Source organism: Pseudophryne corroboree, chromosome 3, assembly GCF_028390025.1.
Source record: "Pseudophryne corroboree isolate aPseCor3 chromosome 3, aPseCor3.hap2, whole genome shotgun sequence".
In the NCBI taxonomy this organism is placed as follows: Eukaryota; Metazoa; Chordata; class Amphibia; order Anura; family Myobatrachidae; genus Pseudophryne; species Pseudophryne corroboree.
Genome location: NC_086446.1, coordinates 107,550,636 through 107,565,992, shown reverse-complemented (window position 1 = coordinate 107,565,992; position 15,357 = coordinate 107,550,636). Strand labels below are relative to the sequence as shown.

At 50.0% G+C, this 15,357-nt stretch overlaps 2 protein-coding genes across 6 annotated transcripts in view; one reads left to right on the top strand and one right to left on the bottom strand.

The window, feature by feature from the left end:
• The window catches only part of NUDT8 (nudix hydrolase 8), a 165,402-nt gene extending 154,125 nt beyond the window's left edge, over positions 1 to 11,277 (bottom strand). For 3 of the 5 annotated variants that reach the window (XM_063958400.1, XM_063958401.1, XM_063958399.1), the window contains exon 1: positions 10,747 to 10,832. Coding sequence is in view for 1 of the 5 variants with exons in the window: in XM_063958397.1 (XP_063814467.1) it covers positions 10,747 to 10,849 (103 nt within the window). In the remaining 4 variants the exon portion in view is untranslated. Of the gene's footprint in view, positions 1 to 10,708; positions 10,854 to 11,196 lie in introns of those variants that run through there. The other 2 variants (XM_063958397.1, XM_063958402.1) reach the window with 2 other exon arrangements.
• The window catches only part of ACY3 (aminoacylase 3), a 58,646-nt gene that overhangs the window by 10,050 nt on the left and 33,239 nt on the right, over positions 1 to 15,357 (top strand). Inside the window, exon 3 of the mRNA XM_063958404.1 lies at positions 13,198 to 13,393. Coding sequence (XP_063814474.1) covers positions 13,198 to 13,393 — 196 coding nt within the window. The remainder of the gene's footprint in view (positions 1 to 13,197; positions 13,394 to 15,357) is intronic.

Here is a 15,357-nt window from a genome sequence, read left to right as displayed (position 1 = left end):
CCAGGTCTGGGGGATTTGACTTTTGCATTCTCTGGACATTCCCCTACTGATTGTTGTCTGTGCTGGACCAGGTTTTTCCTTTTCGGCATATCCTATCATGGTGCTGAGCCTTGGCCGGACTAATGTAACACTGTGTCCCAATTGTCGGCTAAGCTTTGCTGGTGGGGATGGTTTCCATCTCCTTGTATTTTATTTTTATTTTATTTCAAACTTTATTTTATTTTTATTTATTTTCTCATACGACTGTGCTATAGTGATGTTTTATGTGTAGCGGGAGAGTTGGGTCTCTGATATGATTGAATCTCCTATCTATGCTATGTATAAGTTTATATACTGCTCAGCACGCTACGCGGGAGGAAAGTTATGCTCTTCAGCGGGAGAGACGGATTTAGCCTAGTTTAAGGTCATTAGTTTATTGCTCCTATTAGTTTAGTATGGGGGGGGGGGGGGGGGGAGGTTTGCTAGTTAGTGTAGTTAGAGAGGGGGATGGGGTTTTAGGGATCCAAGTATACCTGAGTTGGGGGTAGGCTATACAGGGTGGGGGGTTATAGGGGTGGTTTGTTTTGTGGGTTTTCTTTTCTTTTTATGGCTGTTTGGCAGACGTTTTATATCCTATTGGATTATTCTTAACGATAATGTGACTTCACGGTGACATGTGTAGGGACTAGATACTCCTCATTTTATTCTGTGGATAAATTGTGTGGGCCCACATGGCGCCTGTGGGCCTCTGCGTACTATGGTGTGGGGAGTCAACCTACTTATGCTGAATCGTATGCCATGTGTCATCTTGATCTGCAGCTTTTTGATGTATATTCTATACTCTGCCACGAATAATTGCACATGCTACAGCATTTCTAATTTGTTTTGTATTTGTGTTTCTACAAAATGTAAAATCTCAATAAAAATTATTGAATTTAAAAAAAAACACTGGGCACACAGTTACAGAGACATAGACACTGGGCACACAGTTACAGAAACAGACACACCGGGCGCACAGAGACAGACACACCGGGCGCACAGAGACAGACACACCGGGCACACAGAGACAGACACACTGGGTGCACAGAGACAGACACACCGGGCACACAGAGACATAAACACTGGGCACACAGTTACAGAGACATAGACACTAGGCACACAGTTACAGAAACAGACACACTGGGCACACAGAGACAGACACACCGGGCACACAGAGACATAAACACTGGGCACACAGTTACAGAGACATAGACACTAGGCACACAGTTACAGAAACAGACACACTGGGCACACAGAGACAGACACACCGGGCACACAGAGACAGACACACCGGGCGCACAGAGACAGACACACCGGGCACACAGAGACAGACACACCGGGCACACAGAGACAGACACACCGGGCGCACAGAGACAGACACACTGGGTGCACAGAGACAGACACACCGGGCACACAGAGACATAGACACTGGGCACACAGTTACAGAGACATAGACACTAGGCACACAGTTACAGAAACAGACACACTGGGCACACAGAGACAGACACACCGGGCACACAGAGACAGACACACCGGGCGCACAGAGACAGACACACCGGGCACACAGAGACAGACACACCGGGCACACAGAGACAGACACACCGGGCACACAGAGACATAAACACTGGGCACACAGTTACAGAGACATAGACACTAGGCACACAGTTACAGAAACAGACACACTGGGCACACAGAGACAGACACACCGGGCACACAGAGACAGACACACCGGGCGCACAGAGACAGACACACCGGGCACACAGAGACAGACACACCGGGCACACAGAGACAGACACACCGGGCGCACAGAGACAGACACACTGGGTGCACAGAGACAGACACACCGGGCACACAGAGACATAGACACTGGGCACACAGTTACAGAGACATAGACACTAGGCACACAGTTACAGAAACAGACACACTGGGCACACAGAGACAGACACACTGGGTGCACAGAGACAGACACACCGGGCGCACAGAGACAGACACACCGGGCGCACAGAGACAGACACACCGGGCACACAGAGACAGACACACCGGGCACACAGAGACAGACACACCGGGCACACAGAGACAGACACACCGGGCGCACAGAGACAGACACACTGGGTGCACAGAGACAGACACACCGGGCACACAGAGACATAGACACTAGGCACACAGTTACAGAAACAGACACACTGGGCACACAGAGACAGACACACCGGGCACACAGAGACAGACACACCGGGCGCACAGAGACAGACACACCGGGCACACAGAGACAGACACACCGGGCACACAGAGACAGACACACCGGGCGCACAGAGACAGACACACTGGGTGCACAGAGACAGACACACCGGGCACACAGAGACATAGACACTGGGCACCCAGTTACAGAGACATAGACACTGGGCACCCAGTTACAGAGACATAGACACTGGGCACCCAGTTACAGAGACATAGACACTGGGCACACAGTTACAGAGACATAGACACTAGGCACACAGTTACAGAAACAGACACACTGGGCACACAGAGACAGACACACCGGGCGCACAGAGACAGACACACCGGGCACACAGAGACAGACACACCGGGCACACAGAGACAGACACACCGGGCACACAGAGACAGACACACCGGACGCACAGAGACAGACACACTGGGTGCACAGAGACAGACACACCGGGCACACAGAGACATAGACACTGGGCACACAGTTACAGAGACATAGACACTGGGCACACAGTTACAGAGACATAGACACTGGGCACACAGATACAGAGACATAGACACTGGGCACACAGTTACAGAGACATAGACACTGGGCACACAGTTACAGAGACATAGACACTGGGCACACAGATACAGAGACATAGACACTGGGCACACAGTTACAGAAACACACACTGGGCACACAGAGACAGACACACCGGGCACACAGAGACAGACACACTGGGTGCACAGAGACAGACACACCGGGCACACAGAGACATAAACACTGGGCACACAGTTACAGAGACATAGACACTGGGCACACAGTTACAGAGACATAGACACTGGGCACACAGATACAGAGACATAGACACTGGGCACACAGTTACAGAAACAGACACACTGGGCACACAGAGACAGACACACTGGGTGCACAGAGACAGACACACCGGGCACACAGAGACATAAACACTGGGCACACAGTTACAGAGACATAGACACTGGGCACACAGTTACAGAAACAGACACACTGGGCACACAGAGACAGACACACCGGGCGCACAGAGACAGACACACCGGGCACACAGAGACAGACACACCGGGCACACAGAGACAGACACACTGGGTGCACAGAGACAGACACACCGGGCACACAGAGATAGACACACTGGGTGCACAGAGACAGACACACCGGGCACACAGAGACATAGACACTGGGCACCCAGTTACAGAGACATAGACACTGGGCACCCAGTTACAGAGACATAGACACTGGGCACACAGATACAGAGACATAGACACTGGGCACACAGTTACAGAGACATAGACACTGGGCACACAGATACAGAGACATAGACACTGGGCACACAGTTACAGAAACAGACACACCGGGCCCACAGAGACAGACACACTGGGTGCACAGAGACAGACACACTGGGTGCACAGAGACAGACACACTGGGTGCACAGAGACAGACACACCGGGCACACAGAGACAGACACACCGGGCACACAGAGACAGACACACTGGGTGCACAGAGACAGACACACCGGGCACCCAGAGACATAAACACTGGGCACACAGTTACAGAGACATAGACACTGGGCACCCAGTTACAGAGACATAGACACTGGGCACACAGATACAGAGACATAGACACTGGGCACACAGATACAGAGACATAGACACTGGGCACACAGTTACTGAAACAGACACACCGGGCACACAGAGACAGACACACTGGGTGCACAGAGACAGACACACCGGGCACACAGAGACGTAGACACTGGGCACACAGTTACAGAGACATAGACACTGGGCACACAGTTACAGAGACATAGACACTGGGCACACAGTTACAGAGACAGACACACTGGGCACACAGTTACAGAGACAGACACACTGGGCACACAGAGACATAGACACTGGGCACACAGTTACAGAGACAGACACACTGGGCACACAGTTACAGAGACAGACACACTGGGCACACAGAGACATAGACACTGGGCACACAGTTACAGAGACAGACACACCGGGCACACAGTTACAGAGACATAGACACTGGGCACACAGTTACAGAGACATAGACACTGGGCACACAGTTACAGAGACATAGACACTGGGCACACAGTTACAGAGACAGACACACTGGGCACACAGTTACAGAGACAGACACACTGGGCACACAGAGACATAGACACTGGGCACACAGTTACAGAGACAGACACACCGGGCACACAGTTACAGAGACACACCGGGCACACAGAGACAGAGACACTAGGCACACATAGGGATGTACTAAAGCAAAAATGCAGTAAAACCCCCGAAAACGGGGCTTTTACCGCATTTTCATATTTACTAACACCCTACAGCCGCGTTTTCGGCGTCCAGGGTATCGCCATCTCTGGATGGCGATACCCTATAGAAGCCTATGGGCTTCTTTTTGCCGACCGCCGCAACTCGCCGACACCGCCGCAGATGCCGACCCCCCTCACCCCGGCTTACCTTCCTCCAGGCTGCCCTGGAACCGGAAGGTAGTCTCCTCCTCCCCCTAGCAACGCAGCCGGACGTCCTTCCGGCTGCAGGGGGGAGGAGGAGGCGCCGGTGGCAGCCTGCTGCTGCTTCCCGTCATCTAGCCAGTGTGGGGACCCCTGGGAGGTGACGGAGACCCCCCGCAGACCACCTAACAGGTATCGCGGGGGGCCTCCGTCACCGCATCGCGATGTTGATCGCATATGTTAGTACATATGCGATCAACATCGCTGCGGTAAACGGTGAGGGGCGGCGATGTATGTTAACACATCCCGCCCAGAGACAGACACACTGGGATCTTCTAAAGCTGACCAGCAACAGCAGCACCTCCCATGGGCCTTTCTGGAGGCGGCGCTTATGAGTCAGCAGAAACTTCAATGCTCCATCCAGCAGATAGTCAGGAGTCGACGATATGTTTCCTAAAGCTTTAGGGGTGATATAGATCCCCCTCCCCTCCATACAAATAAAGAGCTCCTTCTTAACTAGGGAATTAGGAGAAGGTGGTATATAGGTATGGACAAAAGTATTTGGCCACACCTGTTAATGATTGAATTCAGGTGTTTCGATCAGACCCGTTGCCACAGGTGTATAACATTAAGCACCTAGCCATGCAGTCTCCATTTGCAAACATTTGTGATACAAAATGGGTCGTTCTGAAGAGCTCGGTGACTACAAGAGTGTTACTGTGATAGGGTGCCACCTTTGCAATAAGACGCTTCCTGAAATTTCACCCCTGCTTGATATTCCAGGGTCAACTGTAATGAAATTATTAGAACATGGAAGTGTTTAGGAATTATAGCAACTCAGCCACGAAGCAGAAGACCATGTAAAACCACAGAACGGGGTAAATGACTGCTAAGGCGCATAGTGCGTAAAAGTCGCCAACGCCCTGCTGATTCCATAGCTGGAGCGTTCCAAACTGCCACTGGCATTAATGACATTAAAGCACAAAAACTGTGCGGTGGGAGCTTAATGGAATGGGTTTCCACGGCTGAGCAGCTGCATGCAAGACTCACAAAGCCAAGTCCAATGCCAAGCGTCGGATGGAGTGCTGTAAAGCACACCGACACTGGACTGTGGACAGTGTGGAGCAGTGGAAACCGGGAGAATGTTACCTGCCTGACTGCATTATGCCAACTGTAAAGTTAATGGTATGGGGCAGCATTCCAGACCTAAATAAATACACATATGACATACGAAAGATCCCTCTCCATCCACACCGCGACTTGGCATGTGCTAGACGACAGCCACACATACACAATAGGATTCTCGGGACATAAACCTGGAAGTCCTCATATCTTCTTGGAAGAGCTGATGCTAATGTAGTTATTCATACATAGGACGTTAATAAACGCCGCTATGCATGAAATAAGGAGTGGGATGTATCACATAGAGCAGGGCCATATGGAAGGGTGTGTGGGCTGTGTGACCGCACAGGGCTGGACAGCCTGGGGCCAGTGCCAGCTGTACCTTCCGTCAGCTGCAGGCCCCCCTGCTCCGACTCCCGTACTGTGTGGAGAGCGGCACTGTGTCTTCTCCCCTGGTGCCGCGGGAGCTCGCTGCTTCTTGAAATGTCTGTAAGACGCTCTGAGCAGTAGCAAGTAAGAGGGTGCAATAAGACCGAGCTGACTGCCCCTTGTGTCGATTGCTCATGATGGCGTGAACGTTGTCCAGGGGGCGAATGACGCACAGGGTGCATTGGCACCCTGTTATAGTGTTGACATAAAACAGAATATGTGATACATCTCACCCTGTGTTGTAAGAGTAATAGAGATTGGCAATCTACCTTGAATGAAGGAAGCTGGACATAGACTGTGGGGGTCATTCTGACCTGATCGCACGCTGCCGTTCATCGCAGTGCAGCGATCAGGTCAGAAGTGCACATGCACCGGTGCCGCAGTGCGCCGGCGCATGACAGACAGCCGACGGCTGTCATAGCCCAGCGATCGCCTCTGCCTGATTGACAGGCAGAGGTGGTCGCTGGGCGGGAGGGCGCGGCACGGCAGTGTTTGGCCGCCGTTTTATGGGTGCGTTCCGGATAACGCAGGCATGCCCGGACCTTGCGGGGGCGGGCTGCAGCGGCTGCGTGACGTCACACACAGCCGCTGCGACCATCACAACGACGAGTAACTCCCAGCCAGCACGCAGGAGCTGCGCTAGCTGGGAGTTACTCTTAAAGTACAAAAGCATCGCCGCTGTGCGATGCTTATGTACTTGTGCGGTAGGGCCGGGCCTGACATGCGGGGCGGACTAGAACTGTGCTGGGCGTCCCCCCGCATGTCAGCGTGGATGATCATAGCTGTGCTAAATTTAGTACATCTACGATCAGGTCTGAATCACCCCCATAGTTACTAATTGTCCCAGAGTCTGTTATTGGTCAATCTGTGGTGAACGTGAGGCCTGTTCCACAACTATGCTGTATCTGTAGCGATAAATCTGTTACATAGTGAAATAATCAGCAATTTTATTAACTCTCAAACATTAGTGTAATTAGTGAAGGACTGTTCAAGGTGACCTAGGTGAATGCGCTCCTTGGCTCTATGGTCTACTTAAAGAAATGGGATGGCTAAGTTAAATAAACATGGCAGAGGGGAAAGAGTATTTATACATAGAGGCAGTGGCAGGGGTGGATTGGTATGGAAAGCCAGCCCGGGAAAAACACCTGTTTTAGGGGACCACCCGCAAATATTAAGCATCACTAGAATGTGTCTAGAGGGGACCATAGCAGATATTGGAGGCAAAAGCAGCTCCCATGGAAACTAAAATGTCGAATTTCCCAAACTCTGGAATGCTTACATTGTGGAGCTAACACCGTCCAAATAATCCTTCCCCCGGCTGTGGCCACTCACACATGTGCGGTCTGATGACTACACATGTGCAGCAGCATGCTGGGGTTCTGAACCCTGAAGTAAAGTGGTTGCATTAGCCCCTGACCCTGCTTGTGCTTTTTAATACATCCTGGCGATGCTTTCTTATTGCAGCAATTAGCTGGAGATGTTTTTTTTTTTTTTGCTGTTTAACACAGGATACAGCTGGTGGCCAGGAGTGGACCTAGATACGGGCAAGCAGGATGGGCGCCCGGGGCACTGCGGCCCGCGTGCGCGGCTGCAGTCAACCCGCAGCCCACCAGCAACCCGCATGGGCTTGTGGGCACCCGCTGCAGTCGGCACCATTGTCAGACGCTAGAGGTCTTAATTGACCTCTAGTATCTGTGCGGCGCTATGGGAGAGGCGCCATGACATCTCTCCCATAGATCCGAGGAGCGGGTGTCCAGAGACGGAGCAGCAGCGGCAGCAGCAGCAGCGATCGGGAAGCAGGAGCGGGGCTGGTGAGTGTTGTTTTTTTTTGTGTTTGTAAGCTACTAGGGGGCATAACTACAGGGGCATCTCTATTGGTGGCACATCTACAGGGGGCACATCTACTGGAGGCACAACTACAGGGGCCACGCCCTTTCCATATGAAGCCATGCCCCCATTTATTTACGCACGCCTTCGCTGCGCACTAACCCTGTTTTGCCTGTCTGGGAGGGAAGGGTTACGCCAAAGCAAACTTTCGCCCTGGGCGCCACAAGGTCTAGAACCGGCCCTGCTGGTGGCCCATACTTGCCTATTGCCCCGGAACGTCCGGGAGACTCCCGGAAATTGGACACCCAGAAGACTGGGCAAATTTCCTGGTGACAGCTGCGACAATCGTAGTCTAGTCTTATATAGCTGTGATTTGTTCTTCATGTCTGTGTAGCCTAGGGCTATTGCAGCGAAATCTCCATGACAGCTTATTTTCTTATATTTATGGGGGATGCGGTCAAGATCCCGCCGTACGGAATCCCGGCGGTCGAAATACCGACGTCGGAATCCCGACCGGCACAATCCCGACATATTCTCTCTCCGTGGGTGTCCACGACACCTATAGAGGGAGAATAAATTAGTGTGCTGAGCATAGCGAGGCACCGTGCCCGCAGCGTGGCGAGCGCAGCAAGCCCGCAAGGGGCTGCATTTTGCTCGCCACCCCTGTCGGGATTGTATGGTCGGGATTTCGGCGTCGGGATTTCGACCGCCGGGATCCCGTCCAGCGGGATTTAGTACTGATCGCATTTATGGGTATGGCGGGCAGAGGAGAGGAAAATCCAGGAAGTACTATACATTGCGTCATCAGATTGCATCTTAGTTCTGCAGTTGTTTCAAAACACAGTTTCTATAGTGACAAACGTTTTAACATGGACCATTTCATAAATTGGTTTGAGATTTCCTACTTAATTATTTAAATTAAACTCTGATATTTCATTGATATAAAAAGGCCTTCTTCATATAAAGTAATTTACTGACCCAAGGACAGTTCAGTCAAAAAGTAAATGCTAAATAAATCCTGGCCGTGATACAGGTCACTCTCATTAAATTAATCAGAGACATGAGCCTAAAATTCAAACTAAGGGGGACATGTACTAAGCAGTGATAAATGTGGAGAAGTGAGCCAGCGGAGAAGTTGCCCATGGCAACCAATCAGCATTGACGTAAGATTTATAATTTGCATACTATAAAAATGTACAGAGCAGCTGATTGGTTGCCATGGGCAACTTCTCCACTGGCTCACTTCTCCACTTTTATCACTGCTTAGCAGTGGCGTAAGTTCGTCCCAGTCGCCCGGAGGCATGATAAATGTTGGTGCCCCCCTACATATACACATACACACACATACCATATGTAGCTATCCGGCACTAAGGGTGAACAGTAGCAGCGTGCTCAGGTACCTTTCCCAGTAGTAATATAGATACACATACAAAGTGGACGCACACCAAGTCAGTTATTACAATAAAACAGACACCAGCATACCATTATAGTACACCTACAGTGCTCCCTCACCCGCCAGCAGGTCTCGATGGAGATGCTTTGGCGCAGTGGTGTGCCGATATAATTAGTGTTCACTGTAGGATTTTTTTTACGGCAGGGTGCTGATCACGGGGAGGGATGGGCAAACTTAGGTACATACTATAATGCTTGGTGCTCCCATACCTATGGGCCAAAACATGGACAGTGCGCGCCGAAGGCGCGCTCCAAAAATCTAGCGGCGTTGTTTCATAATAGGGGCCAAACACTTTATTACAACACGGTGGTGCACCTAATACACATTGCACCAGATAGAACCTCCTACACACTGCGACAGATAGAGACGTTATACACATTGCACCAGGTAGAGAGCACTGAGGCACACTGCACCAGGTAGAGAGCACTGAGGCACACTGCACCAGGTAGAGAGCACTGAGGCACACTGCACCAGGTAGAGAGCACTGAGGCACACTGCACCAGGTAGAGAGCACTGAGGCACACTGCACCAGGTAGAGAGCACTGAGACACACTGCACCAGGTAGAGAGCACTGAGACACACTGCACCAGGTAGAGAGCACTGAGGCACACTGCACCAGGTAGAGAGCACTGAGACACACTGCACCAGGTAGAGAGCACTGAGGCACACTGCACCAGGTAGAGAGCACTGAGGCACACTGCACCAGGTAGAGAGCACTGAGACACACTGCACCAGGTAGAGAGCACTGAGGCACACTGCACCAGGTAGAGAGCACTGAGGCACACTGCACCAGGTAGAGAGCACTGAGACACACTGCACCAGGTAGAGAGCACTGAGACACACTGCACCAGGTAGAGAGCACTGAGGCACACTGCACCAGGTAGAGAGCACTGAGACACACTGCACCAGGTAGAGAGCACTGAGGCACACTGCACCAGGTAGAGAGCACTGAGGCACACTGCACCAGGTAGAGAGCACTGAGACACACTGCACCAGGTAGAGAGCACTGAGGCACACTGCACCAGGTAGAGAGCACTGAGGCACACTGCACCAGGTAGAGAGCACTGAGGCACACTGCACCAGGTAGAGAGCACTGAGGCACACTGCACCAGGTAGAGAGCACTGAGATTGAAGTTTACAGCTGCAAAATACTTACAAGGTTAATTTAGCCCAGGGGGACTCTCATGTGCTTACCGGGTCCGGCGGCGCACGGCTGGGTCTGGCGGCGTGGCGGGGTACGGCAGGCAGAAAACGGCGGGTTGGTAGGGCGCACAAAAACGGGCAGGGTGGGATTCATCTGTCTAAAAAAAGGTGCAGACACCTAGCGTGAACACTAGATATATATATAAAAAAAACACAAACGCCTCATTCACTTAAACACACACACACACGTCTCTTTCACTTACACACACAAGTCTCTCTTACATACACATGCCTCCCACTTACACACACATACATGCCTCTCACTTACATACACATGTCTCTCACTTACACACACACACACATCACTCACACACATGCCTTTTACTTGAATGCACAACTTTCATTAAAAACACACACACACCTCACTTAAAAACAAGCACACACAAAACACAGTGCTTCCCCCCAAATACACCTCTCCCCTACCCCCCACACAGTGTCTACCTTTGGCTTTCATCATCAGGCTGACGGAGCAGAGAGCTTCCCTCGGCTGGCTAGAAGAGGAGCTGTGCTCTGGAGCTCCCCCTAGCTGCAGCCAGTGCCATCTCTCCCTACAGGAGGCAGCTTCCGTGTCAGTGACTGCTCCTCCGTCCACAATAGCAGCGCAGTTCTCAGGCTGCGGGAGACAGTGGAGGAGATGCGCCCCCTTGTGGTCAGGAGCCCGGCGGCAGCCGACTCCACTGCCTCCCACAGTTCCGCCCCTGCTGCTTAGTACATGTCCGCCTTAAGGGGGGTACTCACGGAGCGATATTCTAAGCAATCTGACTAGAATGCTTAGAATTTGAGCATTATCGCTCCGTGTGTACCCCCTACAGCGATAGCGATGCGCAGCCCCGCGCATCGCTATCGCTGCTGCTAGATTGGCCTGCCGTGCAGGCCAATCTAGCAGGTCGCTCACTTCACCCGCTGGGTGAAATGAGCGCCCCCCCCGTCTCCCCCCGCACGCTCAGCACAAATCGCGCTGTGCTCAGCGGCGGGAGAGATGTGTGCTGAGCGGTTCGCTCAGCACACATCTCTCCCGCATCGGCCCGTCTATATGGGCCTTAAGTACTCTATGTGATCTTTAGGACAATTGGTCGATTTTAAAATCTCAGTGAGCATGCCCAAAATAACAGATTGACTTACAGAAGAGAAGGACATTGAATGGTTTACCATTGATGGTCTTCCTCAATTTCACCATTGACAAGGGAACCATTGACAGAAAACCGTTGATAGTTTAAGCCATCAGTGGTTGACATAAGTGTAAACATAACCGTGGCGGGTCAATCAGAGAAAGAGAGCAAGGCTAAGGAGCGAATCACAGAAGGGTGGGGGGTAAGTCACTTGTGATGAGGGGAAAAAATTGTTGCGTCACCATCAAAACATCTACAATTAGTGGCAAACCATCAACGGGGGAATTTCAATTAGGGTCGAAAAGCTGCCATCTGTCGAAAAGACGTCAGTTTTCGACTTTTTAAGGTCGAATCGTGATTCGACCTATTCATTCCCAGCTATTTTTATTCAACAAGACAGGGAATTCGACTTGTCGAATAGTACGTGAATCGGCGGTATTGCTGCCGATTCACGTACTTTTGAGGGAAACAGGGCCAAATTCGACAGGATTTGGCCCCGTTTCCGACCATCTCAGTCCGACATAAAAAAATGTCGGACTCAGATGAGGGACCTTAGAGGAGGAGAGGGGGGAGAGCCGCGGGCATACAGGGGAGAGCAGCGCTACAGCACAGCACTGCAGGAGGATGTATCACAGCCGCGCCGCTCACGGCAGCGTCCACCCGGCTCCAGCAAATGAAGTCGAATTGAGATTGGATTGATTAGGGGTTGTCAGATCCATTCCGACAAATGCATGTTGGAATGGATCCGACCCTAATTGAAATATACCCCAATGTCTGTTAAACATTGATGGTTGATGTCCATTCCTAACATGCGGTCACTGACTATGCTTGCTGGAGAAATGGAAGAACTGACAGTGACATCATTTTAGGGGTTGGGAAAGTAAAACTATAAAAAGATTCTAGACAATATATTAGCTTTACATTTGTCAGTCAGGTTGATATAACTACTGTCATGCTGCATTTTGCTTTTGAGTTTAATTCCATAGCTGTATAACTCCAGTTATAGGGAACAGAACAGAGGCCCAGATTCATCACGCCTTGGAGAGTGATAAATTGCATGGTGATAAAGTACCAACCAATCAGCTCCTAACTGCCATGTTAGGAGCTGATTGTGAAAAATGACAGGAGCTGATTGGTTGGTACTTTATCACTGTGCTATTTACCTCTCTCCATGGCTTGATAAATCTGGGCCAGAGGGAGAAAGCTCCTGTTTACTTACATGATTGAAGAAGACTGATCTTTTGTGCAACCAGTACTAGTCACTGGTTAATGTTATAGATGCTCTCATTGCTAGTAATGTCTCACCAACATAACCAAGAAACCCTTTCTCTAGCTCCCCAGAGTTACAAGATGATCCATATGAAGTGAAGAGGGCAAGAGAGCTCAACCGTGTACTTGGCCCCAGAGGCAGCCCAAATGCTTTTGACATGATACTGGATTTACACAACACCACGTCTAACATGGGGGTCTGTCTGATTCTCAGCGAGGCCCACCAGCACCTGGAGATGCATGTTTGCCACCACATACAGGTAACCAAGACCCAAAGGGGCGATCTAGATGCAGTCGCAGTGTGATATAAACAAATCGCTCCACTGACGAGTCCAACATCGTCAGTGCCTGCGACTCAGAATCGGGCCATTACTCTATCGTACCAGCGAACCTATACAGACCCCCCAGTGTCCAAAAAAAGTGTTGTAGATGTCACACATTTATATAAATAACCCAGATTCTTGATTTATGTTTAATTTCTGTTTATTTCACTCTAGTACAGAGCTGCAAAATAATGCATGAGTTAATATTTAAAATAAATAAATAGTTTTAAGAAAGGTTTTGTAAGTGACAATTGACCATGTTTAAATGAACTCCCAAACATCAAATTCATCCCTTTGAAAATGGATCTTAAAGCAGCAATTCCACATAAAAAAAAAAAAGTTTTAAGAAAATGTTAAACATGCATCTAATGCATACTTACCTACTCTCCCGACAGTTGCGGGAGATTCCTGATTTATTGGGTAGTCCCCCATACACCCGGGAGAGTGACCAGATCTCCCACATCACACCCACTTCTATAGGGAAGCGGGCAGGATGTGGAGAAATCACTGGAAATCGCTGCTCCATTTTGAGGGAGCAGGACTAAATGATGCAAAACCGTGTCATTTAGCCTCACCCCTTCCTTGTTGAACCACAAATCGTGGTATTTTCCCGCTATGAAGGCGGGGCCTAATGATGTGTTAGCCCAGCCCAGCTCCCCTAAGTTGGTTGCAGTGTCTCCTCTTCAGGCTTCTCCCAGAGAGGAGTCCTACAACTTAGGTAAGTAAGATGACCATTTTCTTAGCTGTCCTACAAATCATTATCTCCTTTTCAAAAGCAGGAGGCTTTTACTGTAGAAACAACTCAGAGGGTTGCCTTTCTGTTCACTACATGGGAGCCAAGGGCGTAGCTGCTATAGATGCAGGGAGTGCAGCTGCTATGAGGCCCTGAGTTGAGAGGGCCACCTTCCCTGTCAAAGTTACATGTGTTATTTGCATTTTTCATCCTTGGGTGGTATATGGGGACCCTTACAAACCTTTGATTTGGGGTATTTTAGGTATGCCCTTGAACCTGCTCATTGTAATGAAGCATAAAATGAACGGAATGGCATTATAATGTTACATAATATGAACTGGGGCACTGTAATGGGGCACAATATGAAGTGGAGGCACTTTACTGGGGCATAATATAAACTGGGGGCACTGTAATGTGACATAAAATGAACTTGGGAGACTGTATGTCATAATGTGTGGGGGGTACTGAGTTACATAATGTGTACTGGCAGCCCTACAATGTGACATAACATGTACTAGAGCACTACTGTGGTTTATAAAACATACTAAGGCACTACTACGGGGCATAACATTAACTAGGGCACTACTATGGTTCAGGAAATTAACTAGGGCAGTGGTAAACATCTTAGTGATATTTGGTGGACCCCTTTCTTTGAAAGTAAAGCATTCATAACCTAGAACCAGAAATAACGACACTGAGACTTGAATTTTGGCAGAAAATTGCTAGCTATTTATTTGTCCCTATCCATTAGGAAACCTGTAATAAAGAAATTAATTTAATATGCCGCTCCAGCTGGCATTTGGTGGCGGCCCAAAAGAACGGCTCAATTAATCTGAATTAACTTTAAATAACTAACCCTATAAATTTACTAAAACTTACTATAAACCGGTAATAGGTGACAACTCAACCCCCACAGTGACTACCCACCGCTCCTGGGTGCCCTGCCGCTGCCTTCCCGGACGGGTGGTCAAGCGGCCATAAGTCGATGGAGGTGAGTGCACCTAAACCACAACAAACTGTAAAAAACACTACAGTTTTCCCTACAATACAAAACTGCCGTTCTTTTCCGCCAATAAATAGCCAACGAAAACAGCCAACAACTTAAAGCCAAAGCCCACGAGTGCCCAGTCTCCTGCGGAGCCCGTCTATTCCCCATGGTCCTTACGGA